General features: G+C 38.9%; 1 protein-coding gene across 3 annotated transcripts in view; it reads left to right on the forward strand.

Moving 5' to 3' along the window:
• Positions 1 to 8,642: 8,642 nt before the first annotated feature.
• Positions 8,643 to 23,561, forward strand: part of EPB41L2 (erythrocyte membrane protein band 4.1 like 2) — a 98,875-nt gene continuing 83,956 nt past the window's right edge. For 2 of the 3 annotated variants that reach the window (XM_007456545.1, XM_007456546.1), the window contains exons 1-2: positions 8,646 to 9,116; positions 9,819 to 10,031. In XM_007456545.1, the coding sequence (XP_007456607.1) occupies positions 8,646 to 9,116; positions 9,819 to 10,031 (684 nt within the window). Of the gene's footprint in view, positions 9,117 to 9,818; positions 10,032 to 23,561 lie in introns of all 3 variants that reach the window. The other variant, XM_007456547.1, reaches the window with a different exon arrangement.

Genomic DNA, 23,561 nt, shown 5'->3' on the forward strand with positions numbered 1-23,561 from the left:
TAAAAAGTAGAAAGGTTGGAGGAAAATTCATGCTCTGAATGTAACCCGATCCTGCCTAGACTTGAATTAGTAAAGGGCTACAGTTTCGTATCTTTTGTATATGTGGTTTTAATTTAAACCAGATGTTTGCTTATATCTTTATAGAAATAGTTCTATGTCTCTTATAGGTCCTTTATCCTTTAAAGAAACCGAACAAGTGATATAATGTGTTATTACGGTAACTAGGGTGGGCAGCATTGAACTATGTAAAAAATAACTCTTGTTTATCCTCACCATATAGATAATTTAAACTAACATAATAGTCCCTTTGGAATGTAGTTGTACTTATTTGGATATGGGATATAGTATTTTCTAGACCTTTTGACACTTAAGAAAAATAAACCTACAAGGGAGAGGAATTACTTGCAGTCAGCTCTCAGCCTGCCTGTTTTTGTTATTCCTTCTCCCTCTCCAGATATTTTTTTTTCCTGTTTGCTCCCTTTCCTCCTCCTCCTTTTCCCTCCTTCGTTTTTTTTTTTTTTTTTTACACGGTACGCGGGCCTCTCACTGTTGTGGCCTCTCCCGTTGCAGAGCACAGGCTCCGGACGCGCAGGCTCAGCGGCCGTGGTTCACGGGCCCAGCCGCCCCGCGGCATGTGGGATCTTCCCGGACCGGGGCACAAACCCCTGTCCCCTGCATCGGCAGGTGGACTCTCAACCACTGTGCCACCAGGGAAGCCCCCCTCCTTCCCTTTTTAAAAACATGTTGTCTATTATTTGAGAAGCATCACTCTTATTACTTAGTAAGCAGAGTTAGGTGGTTGCTCAATCATTCCTTTCTTGGGGTGGCTGTTTTGTTTCTCTCACAGTCGGCGCTTTAAGGAAGGGTCGTGGGGCTATTAAAAGACCTTTTCTTGGGATACAGTCTGTTTGGGGAGATGAACATAAGCAAGTGATCGTAGGTATCAGAAAGTGGCTCACCATATCCTCTGCCCGGTCACACGACGGATAAAAACAGGATTTGTCAGAGTGGAAAATGACCAAATTGGAACTGTGTACACGTCGCCAGTATTTTTTAAGTTTGTTATTTGTTACACAATTTTGTTCCTGCCTCAAAACTCAAAGGAAAGCCTCTCTCCATACCTGCATTTTCAAGTTTAGAAATGCGTATTTCCCCCTTTTGTAAATCTTCAGTCCCCTAACGAATGGATTGAGCTCTGTTGATAGAAATCAAAGACCTCCTGTTGCTTGTGATCTCAGCAGAGGATGGGAGCCACTCAGCTGGCAGCAGAACCTACCCTGTTCAGGGTTTTTATTCACAGTGAGGTCTCTTAGAGTAGCACTGGTTCTCTCAAGGTTTTAAGGAAACATCTGGACCCAATAATTAGCATGAACTTTTGCTTGAAGTTCTTTGTATGAGTGTCTAGAGTTGTGCATGTATCTTCTTGCCTGGCTTTGCTTGCTGTCCTACTCTGATTAAGGGCTAGCGCTTTCAGCAGCATAATGTTACTGGGTAGGTGGTTTAAGCTAGTGGTAGTGACAGCACCTTGGAACTTAGCTCCTTTTTTAAGCATCAGAAAAAAGAATAGTTTCGCATAACACAGCTCCTTACCTAAACAGTGCTGATTCTCTGTTGATGATGGTTTTCTGCTTGGTTGTATGTTAAATGATGCATGCTTTTTTCTCACGGAGCTGTTACAATAATGAACACTTTTGTCAACCCGGATGGAGCATGCCAACATGGTAATTGTGTTAAAACCACATGACTGTCTAATGGGCTGGCTGTTCACAGCAGTGTTCTTTTTTGGTTGCTGATAAGTAGAGAGGTCTTTACTTAGTATGTTATATAACTATACTAACGATGGATTTTAGATATTTGTAATTAAAGCTTAGTGGAATGAGCCATTGCTTGAGTTTGGGAAACTAGTTCTGTTTTTGGCTTTGCCCACCTGGCTTTGTGATCTCAGGCAAATCTCCTAGTCTTTCTGAGTCTCAGTTTCCTTGTTGATAAGATAAAATGAGGGTATTAGGCCAGATGATCTCACAACACTCATTCAGTAAATATTTTCCTGGTGCCCCTTATGTGCCAGTCTAGATGCTGGGAACATAGCAGTGAAAAAAAGAGAAAGATCCTGAGATCCCAGCCCTCAGGGCTTGTGTTCCGCTGCAGGAGTTTCCATTTTAGTAGGCAGTGGTATTTAAAGGCTTACCCACATTGGAAACTCTGAGCGCTGCAGGCATGATAATTATGGTAAACTGATGTGCTATAACCATGTTTTCTTGATGGTGGTAATTTGTTCAAGAAACCATTTTGTCAGCAAAGAAGGTGGTGTTTAGGTTTGATTTAAACACTGTTGATCTCTTGAAACTATTTTAAGAATGTACTTATTTACATAAATTATATCTCCCCTTATTGAATATTTACAATCCAATTAGCCATTTCCATTGTATTTTATCTTGTAATTTCCCTTTGCATGGATAACTGCTCAGCTCTAAAGTTCATAAAACTTAAAAGTCTTGCGAGTACAGTTGTGGTTGAGGAGGACTGCCTTGTGAGACTCAGTGGTGTGGTGTGGTTTACCTGTGCTCTTTGTGTCTGTAGTAGCACCTTGTCTTTGTTTCGTTTTTGTTTTTGTTTAAATTTTATTTATTATTTTTGGCTGTGTTGGGTCTTCGTTGCTGCGCGCGGGGGCTACTCTTCCTTGCGGTGCGTGGGCTTCTCATTGCGGTGGCTTCTCTTGTTGTGGAGCATGGGCTGTAGGCACGTGGGCTTCAGTAGTTGTGGCACGTGGGCTTCAATAGTTGTGGCATGCGAGCTCAGTAGTTGTGGCTCATGGGCTCTAGAGCGCAGGCTCAGTAGTTGTGGCTCACGGGCTTAGTTGCTCCGTGGCATGTGGGATCTTCCCAGACCAGGGCTTGAACCTGTGTCCCCTGCATTGGCAGGCAGATTCTTAACCACTGTGCCACCAGGGAAGCCCTCGTCTTTGGTTTTGATCCATCAGCTCAGTTGTGATTACATGGCCAGGTAATAACCTTCAAATACAATTTTCTTGGTGGTGGGAACTCATTGGTATATTTCTTATTGGGGGGAGGGGCAGGGCTAATTATAGCAAATCACAGAATAGATTCATGTTGTTCTGTAGTCGTTTTGACAGACTGGCATGAATCTTCTCTGAGGACTAAGCCAAGGGCTCTGTTTGATTCCTTCTTTCATACACAGTGGAGTTGTGACTGCATTACAAAGTACAGGTGTGCACAGCTGTGTGGTCCTCCATTCAGTGGCCTCGGACCAGTCACTTAACTTCTACTCTTGCATTTATTACTGCAAAATGGAACTAATACCTACCCTGTAGGATGTCGTGAGGAGCAGAAATCCTAAGCGTGATGTCTGATCCAGTAAGCAGTGAGTGATAGAGCTTGGCACAAAAATGCAGATATTAATGCTTTTAACATAATAGTGGGAACTTTAATTTTATATTTCATGGCTTCTGAAATGTTTTGACCCAAAATCAGCTTTAGTTGATCAGTCTCCAGATTGTTTCTCACAGCCAAAGTAATTAGAGAGCTGCCAATTATCTTGGTTAGCTCAGACAAGTGTGAGGCATTTTTGTTTTAATTTTACGAGGGTATTGATTCAGCTCTCAAAATGCAATTAGAGAGTATATGCTGAAAGTCAACTTCGGTCATTTCATGATCAATGTAAATAATATTTTCCACTTAATTGGTACCTGGAAAATGGTATCCTTCTTTAAGAAGGAAAAAAGATTTTCTGTGCAATATGGAGCCAGTTCAAGTACTCTTGAGGGTCTTACTGGAAGACATGATTTTGAACTTTAAGTGAATAAGAATAAGATGTAAGATTGGACATGTGTATGTTACAGTTACCTAACTGTTCACTCTTCTATAGCATTGCCCTCAAGGACATTACTGTCCCCTGATCTCCTTGTCTCACTGTGTATTTCTTCTCACCCTTGTGCCTTTTCCCTCTGCCTGGCCCTTAAATGTCGGTGGTTATAAGGGTTCTCTTCAGGGCCCTCTAAGCTTGAACTATACTTTTTTTCTAGGTGGCGTCAATGTCACTTGTGCTTTTAGCTATCACTCATGTGATGACAACTCCCAAATCTGTATCTTGCGTATTTGGTCTCCTTTTAAGACCTGTGTGTCACGTGGCCACAGACTTCTCAGTCGCAATGAAGTAAAAGACTTAGAAGTTTAATTGTGTCAACCAGACCTTCTTTTCCTCGGGTTCGCTATTTCCATGATGGTCCTACCATCACCCAGGCTCTCATAACCTGGGACTTTTCCTGGAATCTTTCTTCTCTTTGACTTGCTATTGTCAGTTAGACACCATGTCATGTCCAGTCTTTGTCTTTACCATTTCTTATCCTATACCTCACTGCTTCCTCCAGAGTACAGACCATTATCTTATCATGCCTGGATTATAGCACCAGCCTCCTGCATGCCTTTCTGTTTCATTCTTTTCTCTCATCCTGTACTTTACAGCAAGGTTGGGCTCTCCCAAATGTGAATTGGATTACTTTACTCCTCTACTTAAAGTGCTTACATGACCCCTCAGTGCCTTTAAATCAACCTCCAGACCTTTCTTAGCATGACATGTAAAAACCTTTTATGTTCTGGCTCCTGTCTGCGTCTCCTACTTCATCAGCAATTCACTTTCCTCCTTCCCTCACATCCCCACTCACAAGCCCCCACTTCGCTTGTACAGTGTTTTGTTGTTCAGTACTTGTAGTTTCCTACAGGAGGAATAGCCTCATGTTTCTACACACTTGCCTATGCCTGGCACATGCTTCCCATTTTGATTCTCTTGCCTGAATAATGAATACTCATTATTTTAAAGCAACTCAAATGTCAGCTTTTGCGGAAAGGCTTGCCTGATGACTCTTTTCTCCTAATCCAGGTTAAGGGTTTGTGCTGTGCTTTTTAAGCAGCATGCTCTTCATTTATCTATACCCTGACTCTGCTAGCTCCTTGAAGATAGTCTTTTATTCATGTGCCTAGGACTTGGCATATTGTAGGGGCCCATTAAATATAGGCTGACTGACTGAATGAATGTTTTTATGCTTGCCTATTACAAGTATGTAACAATTTAAAAGTTATTATTTTTTAATTGAGATATCACCCCTTTAAAGTTTACAGTTCAGTGGTTTTGAGTATATTCACAAGGCTGTTCAACCATCACCGCTGTCAAATTCCAGAATATTTTCATCACCCCCAAAAGAAACCCTGTACCCATTAACAGTTGCTCCCATTCTCGCCTCCTTCCAGCCCTTTGCAACCACTAATCTACTTCTTGTCTCTGTGGATTTGCCTTTTCTGGAAATTTTATACAAATGGCCTTTTGTTTCTGGCTTTTCTTTAGCATAATGTTTTCAAGGTTCAGTAGTCTTCCTTTTCAAGACTACTTAATTTTCTATTGTATGGATGTATCACATTTCGTTTATCCATCCATTAGTTGGTGGGCATTTTGGATTATTTACATTTTTTGACTGTTATGAATAATGCTGTTAGAAACGTTCATTTACACGTTTTGTGGTGAACATATGTTTTCATTTCTCTTCGGTATATACCTAGGAGTGGAATTGCTGGGTCATACAGTAACTTTATGTTTAATTTTTTGAGGAACTGCCAAACTGCTTTTCAGAGTGGCTGTACCATTTTACATTCTTGCCAGCAGTGTTCCAAAATTTCCGATAACCTCACCAATACTTGTTACTGTCTGCCTTTGATTATAGCCATACTAGTGGATGTGAAGTGGTATCTCATAGTGGCTTTGATTTACATTTCCCTAATGACTAATAATGTTCAGCATCATTTCAAGTTCTTATTGGTCACTTTTTCTTTGGAGAAATTCTACTCAAATCCTTTGCCCATTAAGAAAATTCCTTTTTTTGGTCTTTATTGTCGAGTTGTAAGAGTTCTTAGATATATGATATGCAAAAGGTGGTGAATAATATTTTAAGAAACAAGTATAGTACTGATACATGCTACAACATGGATGAACTTTGAAAATGTTATGCTAAGTGAAAATACCACAAGTTGTATGATTCCATTTATTTGAAATGTCAAATAGGCAAATCTATACAGACTGAAAGTAGTTTCGTGATTTCCATGGGCTGCAGGAAGGAGAGGCTGGAGAGTAACTATTAATGGTATGGTGTTTCTTTGGGGGATGATGAAAGTGTTCTAGGATTAAACAGTGGTGATGGTTGCACAACCTTTTGAATATGCTTAGAATCACTAACTGTACAGTTTAAAAGGGTGAATTTTATGGAATGTGAATTATATGTCAAATCTTTAAAAAGAAAAATCAAGTGTATTTTATTTTTTGAACTTTTCAAGTTTGTACCACTTTTGAAGATAGCTGTGAAATTTCCCATTAGTCAGGGTGCCAGGCCTTGGAGTATTTTTATCCTTGGCAAGAGAGGAGGCAGTGTGCTGTGTCTGCTATCCCTGCCTATTGTTTTTTTTTTTTTTTTTTTTTTGCGGTACGCGGGCCTCTCACTGTTGCGGCCTCTCCCGTTGTAGAGCACAGGCTCCGGACGCGCAGGCTCAGTGGCCATGGCTCACTGGCCCAGCCGCTCTGTGGCATGTGGGATCTTCCCGGACTGGGGCACGAACCCTTGTCCCCTGCATCGGCAGGCGGACTCTCAACCACTGCGCCACCAGGGAAGCCCTATTGTTTCTTATTAAAATTTTTTTTTCATTTTTTAATTGAAGTATAGTTGATGTACAATATTAGGTAAGTTATAGGTGTACAACATAGTGATTCACAATTTTTAAAGGTTATAGTCCATTAATAATTATTATAAAATACTGGCGATATTCCCTGTGTTGTACAGTATATCCTTGTAGTTTATTTATTTTATGCATAGTAGTTTGTACTTCTTAATCCCTTACCCCTATCCTGCCCCTCCTCCTTTCCTTGTCCGCACTGGTAACCACTAGTTTGTTTGCTGTATCTATGAGTCTCTTACTTTTTTGTTATATTCACTGATCTGTTTTACTTTTTAGATTCCACATATAAGTGATATCATACAGTATTTATCTTTTTCTCTCTGACTTATTTCACTTAATACCCTCCAAATCGATCCATGTTGTTGCAAATGACAAAATTTCATTCTTTTTTATGGCTGAGGAGTATTCCATTGTAGATATACACTGCATCTTCTGTATCCATTCTTCTGTTGATGGACACTTAGGTTGCTTCCACATCTTGGCAATTGTAAATAATGCTGCAGTGAACATTGGGGTGCATGTATCTTTTCAAATTAGTGTTTTGCTTTTTGGGGATATATATCCAGAAGTGGAATTGCTGGATCGTATGGTAGTTTTACTTTTAGATTTTTGAGAAACCTCTCTACTGTTTTCCACAGTGGCTGCACCAATTTCCATTCCCACCATCAGTGTACGAGGGTTCCCTTTTCTCCACATCCTCGTCAGCATTCGTTATTTGTGTTCTTTTTGAAGATAGCCATTCTCACGGGTGTGAGGTGATATCTCATTGTGTTTTTAATTTTATTTCTCCGATTAACGATGTTGAGCATCTTTTCAAGTGCCTGCCTGTTGTTTTTTTATGTCAGTGGTGCTACTGTTCTTCTAAACTCCCTCTTTGCTTGTGTAAAATTTAGACAGCCAGATACTTTGAGATTTAATTTCAATTTTGTTTTCATTAGTTATGATAGGATTGATTATTAGATGCATTTCCCCCCCACCCCTATGATGTCTTCATTTGGTTCAGGTTGGGACCCTTAGGTACTTTTCTTATAATCACATATACTAGGAAAACTGTCTGTGAGCTTGGGTGGGATGGAGGTTTGGAGTTTTGATTATAGTTTTAGTGCCTTTCTTAGAAGACTAATTTTTGCATTAGAATAGTGATGGTGAATTATGGGATTTAATATTGGAACAAAAAAGAAGATATTTTTGTTCCAGATTTACTTATCTCACAATTAAGCCCCCAACGCTTAAAATTCATTTTTATAATAACTAACATTTTAAAAAATTTTGGTTTTAATGTGCGAAATTGCAGTGAAATGTGTCTCAGAATTTTCTAGCATTATCAGTAACATTTTCATATTGTAGAATAAGGAATACCAAGCATAGAGAAAAGTAATTTTCCTTAAAAAATTGAATTTTCCTGAAAAAGTTGAAATTTTGGGGTGAATTATTGTTTATAATAGCTAGATGAAATCAAACAAAAGTTAATCTTTCTAGAGCTTTTGATGTTTTGAAGTTTTCTCTGTACAGAATCAGAGAATTAATTTTTTTTTAACATCTTTATTGGGGTATAATTGCTTTACAATGGTGTGTTAGTTCCTGCTTTATAACAAAGTGAATCAGTTATACATATACATATGTTCCCATATCTCTTCCCTCTTGTGTCTCCCTCCCTGAGTTAATTCTATTGTGGTGCTAGTTTTGGTTCTTTGATTCTGATAGAGAATTATAAACTTTAAGGGAAGCAGTCTCCTTTGTCTCTTGTGCTTCTGAACCTTCTTTTTCTAAATGTGTTTCCTCCCCTGTCATCTTTCTGCCCTTCCCCTTACCACCCTTCCTTACCCTGCCCCTTGCCTCCAAACTAAAACTGGGAGAGTTTGTAAAATAACCTTTGGTGATTTTGTTTTGTTTATAGAATAAGCTGTGACCATGACTACTGAAGTGGGCTCCGCATCTGAAGTGAAGAAAGAATCTGACCAGTTAGGAGCAGGTGCAACCAAGGAGAAACTGAAAGAAGTAGCAGAAAATCAGCAGAATCAGTCATCTGATGCAGAGGAGGAAAAAGGTTCCCAGTCACCTCCTCCAGCTGAAAGCCAAAGTAGTCCACGCCGCCAGAAGAAAGAGAAAGATCCATCTGAGAGCAGGGGGATTTCTCGATTCATCCCCCCGTGGCTTAAGAAACAAAAGTCCTATAACTTGGTAGTGGCCAAAGACGGAGGAGATAAAAAAGAGCCTACCCAAGCTGTTGGGGAAGAGCAGGTTTTAGACAAGGAGGCATCTCTTCCTGAAGAAGAAAGGCAGGCCAAGGGTGATGCTGAAGAAACAGCCCAGAGAAAACAGCAGGAGATCAAGGTCGACGTCAAGGAAGAGAAACCTCTGGTGAGCAGTCTGGAGACACAAGTGTGTTTGAGAAGTGATTGGAAGTGAAAGCTTTGATGGAGTAACCATGTTAACGAAAAGGATTTATTTTGAATCATTTTCAGTGATCTTATATTAAGATACTGCTTTGGCTTACTGTATCTGGAATATGGGTCTTAGAGGGTCTACCACAGCCCTCTCCTGTTACTCCTTTTAAAACTTTCAAAATAATAAAGCAAAAAAAAAAAAAAATCCCCTGTATATGCAGATCATAAAAAAGTCATATCTATTCATTTTAGGGTTAGGCAGGTACTCTCAGAATCCTTCTGCCTCTCCTTTTAAATAATATGCACTTTTGTATCTGATTTATTTAGGGGTTCAGTGGATAGGAAGTAGATTTGTATGTGTGTGCCTTTTGGTTGCCTGATGAAGCCTAGGTTTTGCCATGGTATGAAATTGTAATTAGAAATATTATTTGACATGGTATTTAAATTGTGGCTGCTGGGACGTAGTTTCTTTTACTCATTTAATGCTGACATTGCCAAATTGGCAAAATGAGAAAATTGGAGGTGGATTGGGGGAAAGAAAATGTAGGAAAATACCCCCTCTGGCAAAGTTTTTGAAGTCTTTTAGGCTCGCAGTGTTTATAACAATCACGGTTCTTACTTAAGATTTTCCTTTATCGTGTGTTGCCTTCTGCAAATTGGTCACCTTTAGTATGAACTTAATTTTTTTCCTCCACAGCCTGTTGAAGAAGTAAGCAAAGAGAGAGAAGAGGAGAAGGTAAAGGAAATACAGGAGGACAAATCGGATGAAGCAGCAAAAAGGGAGACAAAGGAAGTTCAGACCAATGAGCTAAAAGCAGAGAAGGCCTCTCAGAAAGCCACCAAGAAGACCAAAACCGTTCAGTGCAAAGTGACCCTCCTAGATGGCACCGAGTACAGCTGTGACCTGGAGGTGAGACCAGGAGCTGATAGGAGAACTATCTTGATGTGTGGAATGACAGGAAAAGTATTGACTGCCCTCATTTGTGGCCTGGCACAGTGAATAGATTTTTGTGTTCCTATAAGATAGTTTGTTGCAATTCTGCATTAAAAAAAAAAAAAAAAAAGGAAAACAAGAATACATAGAAGAGGGTCATCATTTCCATTAGAAACGATAGTTCTTCACCCTTAAGGGTAAGCAGGGCCGATGTTCTGCCAGGCTGCACTGGTCATGTGTATTGGCTGGTGTCTGTTGTGGGTGGGCATTAAATAGTTTGAATATTACCCATGGCCATAAGTGTTTCACTTGAGGAGAAACATTGCACTAGGTTGAAATTTCAGAGTAATGAAATTTCAGCAGTTTAATCCCAAGTGTTTTCATCCCGAGACAGATAATGATTTAAAATCTAGCTTATTTAATTTAGTTTCATTTAATTAAAAAACACTCTTGATTTGCAAAGCGTATAATTGATTAGCACTGATGCTGACCAAAGCCAATGTAATTTTTTAAAAGCATTTAATGCCTTATTTTATGACAGTCAAGAGAGCCTGTTGCTTTTCATAGCTAAATTACTTTATTTACATGATGTATACTAATAGCTAATGTTTACTGAAGAACTATGTGAAGAACTTTGAATGAGTTACCTCGTGTAATATTTATAAGATTCTGTATGAGGTAGGTATTATTATGGGTATTCCCATTGTAAAATGAGGGAATGTAAGGCTTTAAAGAGGTTAAATAACTTGCCCAAAGTTTCCCAGATAGTGGTTGAACCAGGATTCCAACCCCAGCAGTTTGACTGTGGAGGTCGTGAACCTGACTGCTGAACTACTAAGATGACTGCTTCATGGTCCATAACGTTTACCTTTGTATTAATTATGTAGAACTTAATTTTACTCATTTAGTTACAGTTGGTGTGCTATGTTAGTTGTTTTGAGAAAAGGAGTACAAAAGATGATTAAAAATCCTTAAAGCTCTCAGAGAGAATAATACAGTGTATCTCTCAGTAGTAGGGGTAGGGACAATAAAGAAACAGTAGAACTGTGTTCTGAACCTGACTCAGTTACATTGTTTTTGATCACATGTCCCTCATTTTTCCTACCTATCCTAGAAGTTAGGAAGTCTAGATTTTGAGAATCAACTTGTTGATAACTTGTTATGTGACCTTGAGTCACTTAGTGAACCTCTGTGGGTCAAACTGAGGCCCAGAAATTGACTTTATCTTTAGAATATAGGATTACTTAGATAATCTTGAAGGCCCCTGTCATCTATCACCAAAGCTCATGGTTGACCAATGTGCTTTATGGTTTAAATCTATTTTTGTTCTGTCATTTAAAAAAAGTCATGATATTTTTAAAAATACAAAAATATAAAAATAATAGGAGAGCTGTATATTTATCATTAAAATTTTAACCAGATGTCACCATTTAGCCGTGTGTTTTAGATATTTTTTAAAAGAAATAAAGCATTAGGGCTTCCCTGGTGGCGCAGTGGTTGAGAGTCCGCCTGCCGATGCAGGGGACACGGGTTCTTGCCCCGGTCTGGGAAGATCCCACATGCCACGGAGCGGCTGGGCCCGTGAGCCATGGCCGCTGAGCCTGCGCATCTGGAGCCTGTGCTCCGCAACGGGAGAGGCCACAGCAGTGAGAGGCCCGCGTACCGCAAAAAAAAAAAAAAAAAAAGAAATAAAGCATTAAAGATATTGCTAAAGTCTTATTCCCATCTCTCTTTCTCTGCATTTGTCTTTTTATCACGTGTAAATCTACTTTATTCATTTTAACTGCTGTATAGTATTCCTTTAAATGACTAACCCATTTTCTCTTATTCCCCTGCTGAGGCATAATTTCTTTTATACAGTATAACAGTCAGTGCTTCAGTGAACATTATTATATATGTTTCTTTATTTACTTGTGCAAGAGTTTCTGCAGGGTAGACACCTAGGAAGGGAATTGCTAGGTTGCTAAGATGCTGTTTTACTTGTTTAGTTTTCCCAGATATTGGCAAAGCGGTCTCCAAAGTGGTTGTGACAATTTAAATTCCAACCAGCAACCACTGTTAGATTTTTCCACATTGTCATCAGCACTTTTTGTTATTAGAATGATTAATTTTGACCTATCATAATGGTGTGAAATATCGTCTCAAATTTTTAATTAGCATTTATTTGATCACTGTCAACTTTTACTAGGTTATACAATAAAGACAACAATAGCAATAACAAACAACCTCCAAATCTTCTGGACTTAAAATAACAATGGTTTATTCCTTGCTCATGTTATATGCCCTTGGTGGGTTGGCTGTGGGCTCTGTTCCATGTCTTCTTGAGTTTTGGACCAAGATTAAAGGTGTATCCTCCACCTGGGAAATGTTGGCCTCACAATAGAGGGGAAAGAAAACATGGAAGAACCACACTATAGCTCTTGAATCTTCTGCTTGGAAGTAGTATGTACCACTTTCACTTTCATCTCATTAAACCAAGCAAGTCCTGTGGTTAAGGTTGATGACAGTAGGTGGGCAAGTATGATCCTGTCACAGGAAGAACATGGTAAATAATTGAAAACATGGAAATAATCCTATAATTTACAACTCAGGAGGCTGAGCATCTTTTTATAAGTTTTGTTTACGTTTCTAAGACTGCTCTAGGATTTTTAAAACTAGGCATTCTTTCTCAGATTAAGGATATTCTTTTCTTAGTTTCTAAGACTAAACTAGAAAGTTTCATGAATAGGTGGTGAAAGACATGAATAGGTAGTGAATCTTATCTGATGTATTTTCTGCATCAACTGAGAGGATCATATGTTTTTGTAATCTGTTAATGTTGTAATTTACATTGTTTTCTAGCATGAAGCTGTCTTTGAATTCCTAATATAAATACTACTTGTTCATGATGATTTGGCATTGATTTTGTATTTTTAATTTAGGGTTTTTGCATATATTGCCTTTAATTTTCTTTTATCAAATTCATCAGATGTTGTTATCTGGGTTATATACTCTCATAAAGTTGCTTCCCTTTAGTATTCTCTGGAAAAATTTGCCTAAATTAGGGATTTAACTGTTCTTTGGAGATCTGGTAAAAACTTGCCTTTAAAACTGTCTTGGGGAGGACTTCCCTGGCAGTCCAGTGGTTAAGACTCCACGCTTCCACTGCAAGGGGCACGGGTTCGATCCCTGGTCGGGGAACTAAGATCCCGCATGCCCCGCAGCATGGCCAAATTAAAAAAAAAACAAACAAAAAACTGTCTTGGGAAGAATATTGTTGGGAGTTTTTTTTTTTTTTTCCTTTAAATCATGGGTTTGATTTTCCAATAGTCTGTTTCTGGTTTTCCTTGAATAAGTTTCAGTAATTCATATTTTTAGTGGAACTGCCCATTTCATCTAACTTGACAAATCTGTTGGTATGAAGTTGTTCGTAGTGTTCTCATCTTGTACCTTTGATTTTGATTCATTTTTAATTTCTTGTGTTATTTGTGCTTTCTTCATCATTCTTGCTATAGAGTTAACCATTTTAATCTTTCAAAGAAGCAGCTTGGTTTTATTTGTTTCTTTTCTGTTTTGTAACATTTTGTTCTTTATTTTATCCTTGAGTTTATTCTGTTTTTTCCTCCAGTTTCTTGAGTTGAATATTTGGGGAAAAAAAAAAGTATGCTTTATGCTTTCATGGCTCTAATTTTCCTTTCAAGTACCTCTTGTTGAATGCTAAGTTTTGAAATACTGTACTTTTAATTGCCATTCAGTTCTTCATATTTTCTCATCCCATTATGGTTCAACTTAAATTGGTTGGAGAAGCAGAGGAGTCTTTTATTTCAATGACTGTATTAATTTACAGGTTGTCTTTTTAGCTAATAAGTGATTAGTTAATATACCATTTTAAGAATGAACTTTTGAGGATAATAGATAAATTTGAAATAAGCTTGTAGCATATAAATGTTGTGTAAACTTTTTTTTTCCTGTCAAGTACAAAGCAGAACGAAATTTGAGTAGACTTAAGTGATGTGACCGCACAGCAGATTTTATGCTCCTGGAAACCTAGGCAGTGACTGTATATTTGACCAGAGGGTGAAGTTCATCAGTGTCACAATAGTTGTTACAATGCAGGCGTTATAAGTGGTATTTCCTCTTTTGATTAATTTCTCTTTTATCCAGTTCTCCTTCCCATCTAGGTTCTTTGAGTTCTTAGTATCATTAGAATGGGTCTGATACTGATCAGACTGCTGTTACTTCCTCATCAGGAGCAGAGCCCAAAGAACAGCCATCACGTGTTTTGAGCATGCTCTTGTTTCCCAGCTCCAGTACTGACCTTAGGCAGATGGAGTGATGTGCTGACGCTGCTTAGCTGTCGTTCTGTAGCTCTGTACCGGAAACGGGTGTTTGAGGACTACTGGGGGGAAGTATGTTGTGGGAAACTGTGACTGTAAATGAAGTTGCAAGTACTTAAGGAAGTGAATACAGTGTGGGAAATAAATACTTTTACTTTATTTGGTTGGGGAGATTAGATTTGTTTCCACCTGTTTACTGTCATTAAAAATGATAAGTATGTCTTTCATGGCTTCTTAGAGGCCTATAGTTATTGCTTGCTGTTTTTGTTTCTGTATGTACATGTATCTAATTTTTAATTAGATTTTTAGGTTGTAGCATGCCCACTGAAGAGGGCCTAAATGTCTTCACGTGGGGCACCTACAACAGTAGAGGGAAGCATGGCCTGTACAGGAGGTCTTGAGGAGTTAGAACAGCCTGACTTATAGGGACCTTGTAGAGTAGGATGAAGTTCTACAAGGCGAGAAATGCCAGGATAAGATGATTAAAATGGATCGATAGAGCAAAAAGGAGCTGGAAGAAATGGATCAGAGGTTGTAAAGTTATTAGTATAAAAGACCTGGCAAGGTCAAGAATGCTATTCGATATTAGAACATGGCTGCAGTAATTTAAGGGGGACTTTTTTTTTTTTTGCGGTACGCGGGCCTCTCACTGTTGTGGCCTCTCCCGTTGCGCGCAGGCTCAGCGGCCATGGCTTACGGGCCCAGCCGCTCCGCGGCATGTGGGATCTTCCCGGACCACGGCACGAACCCGTGTCCCCTGCATCGGCAGGTGGACTCTCAACCACTGCGCCACCAGGGAAGCCCAAAGGGGGACTTTTTTTATCCACTGCCTTGGTTATGCTACACACCAGTGGTCTTTATAGATACGGTTTTATCGATGTGATTAGAGCATTGGGAAAGTTAGGCAGATTCCTGTTTTTGTTATCTGTCAGTACCTTTGGTCAACAAAAATACCCTTTTTTATACCATTTAATGTCAGTGTTACTGTATTAACTGAATAATTTTTTTTAAATCAAGAAACATAATTCTTGGGGATATTTTTGTTTATTTGGTGTCTTAATATCATCTCTGCTTCACAGATTATTCCCTTAAAATAGATAGATCTATCTCCATATATCCTTTTTTATCCTCCTCCCAGCCCCCTGCCCTTTCCTGGCTCTCTGTTTCTACATTCTTTCTCCCGTGGGCCATCAGAACCTATTCTCGAACCTCAGGAATTGAGTGGAGAAAACTGCCCAGGGAGCCATGGCAACATCGTTTTCAAAAGCTGTTATCTTTGAAGTCTGCATTCTTTTGAAGAAAGTATATGTTAATACTAAGTGCATAAAAAATGCTTCACACACAGTATTAGCAGAAATATTGGATAACGGTGCATTTTTGGAGAATGATTTTAGTTAAGTACAAAAACAAGATGGAAATGGCTTGACTTTAATTAATGTTATTTCTGGCTTATGTGACAATAGGCTCATTGCTAAGCCATGCACTAATTTTGACGCAAGGCCGAGTCTGTCTGTGCATTTGTTCCAAATCTTTGTGTGCATTTGTTCCAAATCTTTGTGTAACTTTCATGAAAGTTAGTAAAAATTACAGTTTACATTTGTATACTAGTCTGTCATCTCGATAATAAACTGAGATCTCAAATGTTTTTTGAAAAAATAATTTTTACTTTGAAGATTATTGTTTTCGTTTTTTTTTTTTTTGCGGTACGCGGGCCTCTCACTGTTGTGGCCTCTCCCGTTGCGGAGCACAGGCTCCGGACGCGCAGGCTCAGTGGCCATGGCTCACGGGCCCAGCCGCTCCGCCGCATGTGGGATCTTCCCGGACCGGGGCACGAGCCCGTGTCCCCTGCATCGGCAGGTGGACTCTCAACCACTGCGCCACCAGGGAAGCCCAAGATTATTGTTTTTAATGAAGAAAATTTATAATTTCTACTCTCTGATACGTTTATTTTTATCTCATTGAGATATGCAGTGGTATGTGACAAGCCCCTTTGGTACCAGAATTTAATGGTAAAGAATTTTCGGGAGTCTCCTGGATTTTGCATGCTTGTTCCAGGGACTCTGCTATAGGAGGACTCTTGTGATATTGCCACTGAAGTCATTTACATACTCCCATGTGTTAAAACAGCAGGGCTCCTTCCTCTAAGGAAAAATACAGTAAGATTTAGTTGATTCCATGGATATAAAGTCAGGAGATCTGTGTTTACTTTTCTTTTGACTCTTTGGATGTCTTGGGGAAGTCACTTCCTCTTTTTCTTCTATTCTCAGATTGCAAAGTAAGAATGAAAATATTTGCTTCCTCTATTTCTAGGATTGAGCTGGCTTTAGTACAGCTGATAAGTCTGTATATATATTTTTAAAGTCTGAAAATAAATGTGAAAGTCCCTGTAAGACTTTGGAAGCATGAGTGAATGTGCATTCTGAGTTAGAGTTGCTCACATTTTCCTCTGGCATCTGAAAGTTTTTCCCACGTGTTGATTTTGTCTGAGAATTGAGGGCATTGTTCCTGCCCACACAGGAATGTCAGTGCCATTTTTTCTCAGTGCTATGAATAAGGCTGTCAGAATGTAGGCGCTCTTCGTCAGTGTTCTGTTGATAAAACTATTTATCAGGCAGTAGAATGTGTCAAGGTCTTCTTGCCTTTCTTGTGCAGAGTACTGGCCTCAGAAATCCAATTTGTTATCATTGCTTCTGAGCGTTTTATTTACTTACTTGATTGTTTATGTCTACTGTCACCCTCCAAGGCTGTTCTTTTAGACTTCTATATAGTCGACCCTTACTAGGTTTACGAGTTAAATAGTTTTAACTGTCTACATCTTGTAGGGGATCTGGAAGTTGTGGCCCTCTAAACTCCTGCAAAATAGCGTTAGATTTAAATATGATTTAAATAGAACTGTGAACAGTTTAATTGGCATATATTATATGCCATTTAAAATTCGAGTGACATAGGTCCAGATGGAATGTCTCTGGTTAACTGTCCATTTATCCCTTAAGCTCAAAAAGGAATTTAAGGTGATAATTCTATCCAATAACGTAATTTTTATTTAGTAAATGGGAAAAGGTTGCCATGCCATGTGAGTAGTTGAATACTTTGGTCCAGCTTGAAGAACATGAGGGGTTTGCAGGAGCAGAGCAGAAGCATTAGCTGGGCATTCAGGACGCTGTTGCGTATGACCTCAGGAGGTCTTTTGGTCTATTACTACAGGATTTTCTGTGTTTTCCCTTGCCAGCCAAATTGGTCTTCTAATAAGGCACTGAATTGTCTGGCCTTTCTTTCCTCAAGTTTCTGATCAGATCATCTCTGCCATTTCAATTTCCCCATCCACACGATTCCCCCCAATCTTTTAACGTCCAACTTAAATCCAGCTGTCTGGATGTTTTTTCTTCCTCTGAACTTGTTTTCACCAGTAATTGGACAATCATGTGCTGCCTTGTGAGAGTCTCTTGTATTGTTGTGTTGAACAACAGCTAAACTCTTGTATTATTGTTCGATTTTTCTCATGCTTATGTTGTTTCTTCACCTGGATTGTTAGTTCCTTGAGAAAAAGAACTTTCTTCTCTCTCCCCATAGGGCATCAGCACAGGATTTTGCCTTTAGTTAAAAAGTTAAAAGTTAAAAAGTTATTGTTGATTTCTCTCTGCTTTCTTATATGCGTATAAAACTTTTATCCTTATCTAAGTTAAATGATTGTGTTTGCTTGTTTGTGTTCCCAGTTCTTCTCTCCATCCTTTCCAGTTAGAAAAGAAAGATTTGTGTGCGTGCGTGTGTGCGTGCGTGCGTGTGTGTGTGTGTGTGTGTGTGTAATCCTCCACCCTCTCATATTACTACTTCTATCCAGAGCTGCCCTGCTTTTTAAGTGCTTAGAAACAGTAGGCTAACTTCTTGTAGAAACACTTCACGGGTTTAAATAAATGAAAATGATTTATTAAATTTCTTTAAAGGCTGTGAACCGACGAGGCGTGAGAGCAGTGCAGACGTGGGTAAGGAGTGGTCTTGGCCCTTTAGGATCTCACAGCATAGAGAGAATGTGGACTCCCAGAAGCCTAAGAGTTGTTTCACACACATCTGAGCTGCCACAGGTCAGATGGCTGGCTGGCTGGGTGTAGGCTGGGCTTGGAGAGGGGAGTATAAGTGACACCTTACTCCCTGCCTCTTTTTCTCTAATGCTCCTCTTTTCTCTTGAGCAAACTAAAGAATGATACGGTTTTAATTTTTTCAGCAGTCAAGAATTCAGTCACATTTGTTCTCCTTTGTCTTCCCCACTTTCGGTTTCAAAATCTGCGGATTGCCGTTTTTGCCCTTGCATCAGTGGTTTTTGAAAGCATTAAATTGACACTTGAAAGTAACTTCTCACTATGAGTAACCATCCTGAGGTAATTTGGAAGGCAGCGTCTATCTCTGCCTGCCCCTTTCTCACACGTGCTGCCAGGCAAGCTGACTCCTCAGTAATCTGCCACTTAAGTTTTACTCTCACCTGAGGGTGACAGTAGAACAGGCACCAGATCTTTGAATTTTTTTCCCTGTTTTGGAATGAAAATTATTTGAAGGTTGAATAACATTTGAAATAGCGGGGAAGGTCATTTTCAGAATAAAATTTGTACTTTAAAATCTGTTCAGATATGTTTTCTTGCTCTCTGACATAAGTAGGTATTAAAAAAATTTTAACTCCCTTTTCAGAGGTCATCAAATGATACATAATTTTATTTTTCTCTCATTCAACGAGAAACAAAGTATCTTTTGTTAAACCCCTTGCGCTGGGAATCCCTCTGTTTTCATTACTGTTTTATTTCCAGTCTCTTTTCCAGTCTTCTCTTGAGCAAATTAAAGATGTTTCGGACAGTTTTGATTTCTCAACTATTAGGAAATTTTGCCAAATATTCTCCTCCTTGATCCTGTCTCCCTATTCCCCCCAACCAAGGTTTCTTTGGAGATTGTGTGCAGGAGCTTGAATGGGGGAACAGAAATTTCAGAATCTTGCCTTTACCTGTGAGCGTTGTTGAATTTATTTCACAGAAGCTCGAGCTGGGGCCATTCTTTCCATCCATCCTTTCCACAGCGGGATCAAGACTCTGTGGCCTAGTGAAAACATGTGCAGAATTTATCATCCCTATTTACAGCACTTTAATATGCTAACATTTGAATCTTAAAGGGATCAAATGCAATATAACATAATAAAATACAGTCTATTAAAAGCACTGGATTAGTCAGAAAAACAGTTTCTTCATGCAAGGTGGCTACATGATTAAAGTACTGAAAAACGATCTGTCAGATTCCTATTTTTATATTTGTTATATTCTGCAACAGAGTTTCACATCAACTCTGTTATAATTAGGAATATTATTCTTTTTTTTTTAATTCTAAAGAGACGGTCTCAAAACTACTAACTGAACTACGTTTCATAACTGTGCTATATTTGCAGAATATGCCATTTTAACCTGTTTTGAGTTGTCTAATTTTGTGCATCATCTAGTTATTAACATAGGAAACAATCTGAGTCTTATTATGATCTGTTTGTTATCACTGATCTCTTTCTATATTTCAGCAGCAATTTAAAGTGAATCAAATAGTAATACTCTAATAAGCTTTTCTGCTATAGCACAGAAAGCTTGTCTGAATCAAATGTCAAAATTCACTGTAGGCAAATTGTTTACAGAGAATCTGCTGACCTACAGAGGTTTGCTGCTTACGGTTCTTTACATAAGTTTTAATGGAAATGGTATTTGGCAGTTTCTTAAAAAGATACTTAGAAAAATTTGGTGTGTTCATCTGGCTAGAAGTTTGATACCAGCCTCTTTATATAATCTAGAAGTTTTAGTCACTGCTGTTTTTTAAGAGGTTATAGTTTTCACAGATTTATTCCAAGTTTTTCTGTTCAAAGTGAATAAGAGAAAAAGCTGGACAAAAAGAATGTGGAGTTTCACTTCTTAAAAATTACTTTAGTGACTGGTTACTGACCTTCTTTAGTGATGGTATATAATTTTTAAGAAAAATAGAAAGTTAAAGAAGTCATATTTCCACAGTATTTTATGAATTTGGCCTCAAAGTAGTGTTCATTTAAATATATATTGTGAGTTTAGAAGTAATTTTTGTCCCCCAATATTGATTTGTGTCCTGTCTGAGAAGATAAAGAGAAAAGTATGAGGTATAATTTTTCCTCTTAAATTGAGTACAGATTTTACTTTCAGAGGTAAACTTTACCTGTGAAACAAGAATATGCATATAGTTGATAAAGTACTATTTATGGTTTAGATAAAAGTGCAGAAGTGCCAGGTTATTATGGGCTGGAGTTGGTAAGCAAATCTTCATTGAGGAGAAAGGAACTCTTAGACTTTGAAGAATGATGTACTTAGGAAAACTCGGCAATACTTAACCTAGTACATTTTTCGTTTGAAAATGGTTAAATAGTAAAATCCAAGCAGAAATTTGGGGTTATAAGAAAAGGCTTGAGTGCCTACTTCCTTACATGTCAAGGATAACATAATAAAATGTAAACTTTGTTGGGAGCAAACCATGCTGGCCAGTGCCGTCAGTTTCAGCCCTGGCTTTGCGTGGCTTGGCTTTAACTAGGAATCCTCTCCTGCAAAACCAGGGGTTCAAATGGATTAATCTCTTCACTTCTGTTAAACGTTAAGAAGAGGTGGGCTCCCACCCATAGGAAAGGTTGCGAAGTAAACATAAAATAGAAAAAATGCATGGACTCTATTTTTTACCCTTTTCCAGTCTGCTTTCCAAAATTTTGTTGGCACTGATTCCATTCTCTTTCTCCTTTCCATTGTCAGGGGGGAAAAGAATATGTGTGTGTTGTGCTCATGTGTGCACTTAACCACTTCATTTTAGAATAGCTTCCATAGGGAGCAGAGCTAAATGTGCATTTTCAATCTACCATCTTTAATTAGAAGTCCACTTTCTACTTAGGAAAATCTTGACAATGAGCCTGTTTAATCACTAGGATAAAGTGAAGTGGGCCCTCTCCCTCAATATAGCCAGGAAGTTTTCTGGATATCTCATTATAAAAAGACTTTTAATTGGTTGTGGTAGCTTTAGTAGCATCTGTTTTGACGTTGTTCGTTGTTTTCTTACAGATGCTTTTTGTTAGTTTTCCTTTTCTTGATTCACTATTTCCTGCAGGTGTCTAGGTAGTCCATTTTGTTTTGCATGTGTGTTTAATTGGGCAGAGCAGAGGTAGGTCATAGGAGAAGAATGGATGGAAATGCTATTCTGCTTAACATATGTTATTTTGTTTTTTGCAATTAATAGGTATAGTTTAGTTCTTATCCCCTTGGTTTGGGTCCTAAGCTATGTATTATGTAAAGTTTGTGTCTTTGTTCATCAAACATTTCTGGACCAAGCATTGGTGATAATGTTGGTGGAGGGGGGTTCTCCAACAAGATCGGACTTGGGAGAATTTCACTGTGCAGGGTCTGGTGCTCAGCATTGGGATGTACGTTAACTCTACTCACAGTGCCCGAGTCAGGCAGAGGAAAACTGCCCTTGCTGACCAGTTCTATAAATGTAGACATAAGAATTCCAGGAAATGAATTTACAGTGAGAGATAACTGCCAGGAAGAATGAAACATTTAGATTTATTGGTCATTTAATTCTTTCCTTCATAATAAGGAAGTCGTCAAATGGTGCTAAATCTCAGGATATCTTTGTGAGCATGAAATTCAGAGCAAGGGGTATTATATCAACATAGTAACAGGTGTCTTTAGCCTCCTGTAGCTTGATCCAAAGCCACCGTGGAGGGTGAATACATCTGCCATCAGGACCAGAATAATTGTGCTTTCAGGCCAGGTTACCCTTCTTCCTAGTGATACTGCTAACTTCCCACTTCTAGTTCTCCCCATGCCGCCCCCTTCAGGAAGCCTTGTTGGATCTGTACATTTGTTGGATCTGTACATTTGTTGGATACGTATACATACACCCAGCCACCTACCCTTTCTTCCCCTAACATTTTAGTCCTTTCTTTCTTGGGTCTCCTGCAGTCAGATTATTTCATCTATCACGTGTTGATTTTTACTTAGGTTTCCCAGTAAATGTTAAACTGACTCCAAATTCTGCTGGAAAATTTATGATGGACCTTAGTGTTTACATTTGGGCATGTTACTGACCTAATAGGTGTGGGGATGGGAGTTGAAGTTGGGAAGGGGAATGATTGGCCTGAAACCCATTTACCATGTAAAAATATTATTTCTGTTGGAAAAGATTCTGAATTTCGAGTAGCTGTCACATGTCACGCTGCATTTTATGGCGGAAGTAATATAGGAGGGCTTTGAGGTGACCATCTGGATATGTGAATACATATGTGCAGAGAAGCATTATAAAGGACATTTCCAGCTTATGAACAGGTTATATATATATGTATATGTCAGTAAGTTATTTGGAGAGTATGTTTTCCCATGGAAATAAGGCACAAATGATTAGACTTTCAAGTCGATTTGTAAAAGTCTAAAGTTTTTGAACTGAGTTCTGGGTGCTAAATCTTGGAGCAGGTAGATAAAGACAGAATTTCTACCCACTTTTCTAATTCAGGCCAAAATTTAAAATCCCTTTTCTTTTTTTTCATATTCTTTTCCTATTTCTTGTTGCTTTTTTCCCTAGATTTTCTTGTTCCTAGTTCCATGATGATATTCTGTTACTCTTTTGTAGTATCATAATACAAAAAATGTCCGATGCTTCCTGCTTACTTTTTCTCTGTCCAGAATTAAAATTCCTCTAATTTCTCAAACGTAGCCGATCTCTCACCTAAATAATGAGAGGATCCGCAGTCTGAGTGGATGACTCCTGTGTGGATGATTACTTGTATTTGCCTTCTAGGAGGTATTTGCATTTTAACAGGAGCCTGTTCACGCTAAAGAATCATAAGTGGTAGAGTTTCGCTCAGGAAGCCAAGGGAAATGAAAAAATGAAAGCAGTTTGTGAGGGCAGTAGAGGGCTGGGTTTTTGGCCTTTGGATCAGGTGGACATACTGCTGGTAAGGTGGCCTTTTGGGGAGGCATACCCAAATGCTCCCTAACTTTCTTGCTCCTGAACCTCCATGTTTCTGATGCCTCACACTTTCTTCTTCTTTTTTTTTTTTTTTTTTTGGGGGTTGCCCGCCCCTCTCACTGTTGTGTCCTCTCCCGTTGCGGAGCACAGGCTCTGGACACGCAGGCTCAGCGGCCATGGCTCACGGGCCTAGCCGCTCTGT

Source organism: Lipotes vexillifer, unplaced genomic scaffold (genome assembly GCF_000442215.2).
Source record: "Lipotes vexillifer unplaced genomic scaffold, Lipotes_vexillifer_v1.1 scaffold438, whole genome shotgun sequence".
Classification (NCBI taxonomy): domain Eukaryota; kingdom Metazoa; phylum Chordata; class Mammalia; order Artiodactyla; family Lipotidae; genus Lipotes; species Lipotes vexillifer.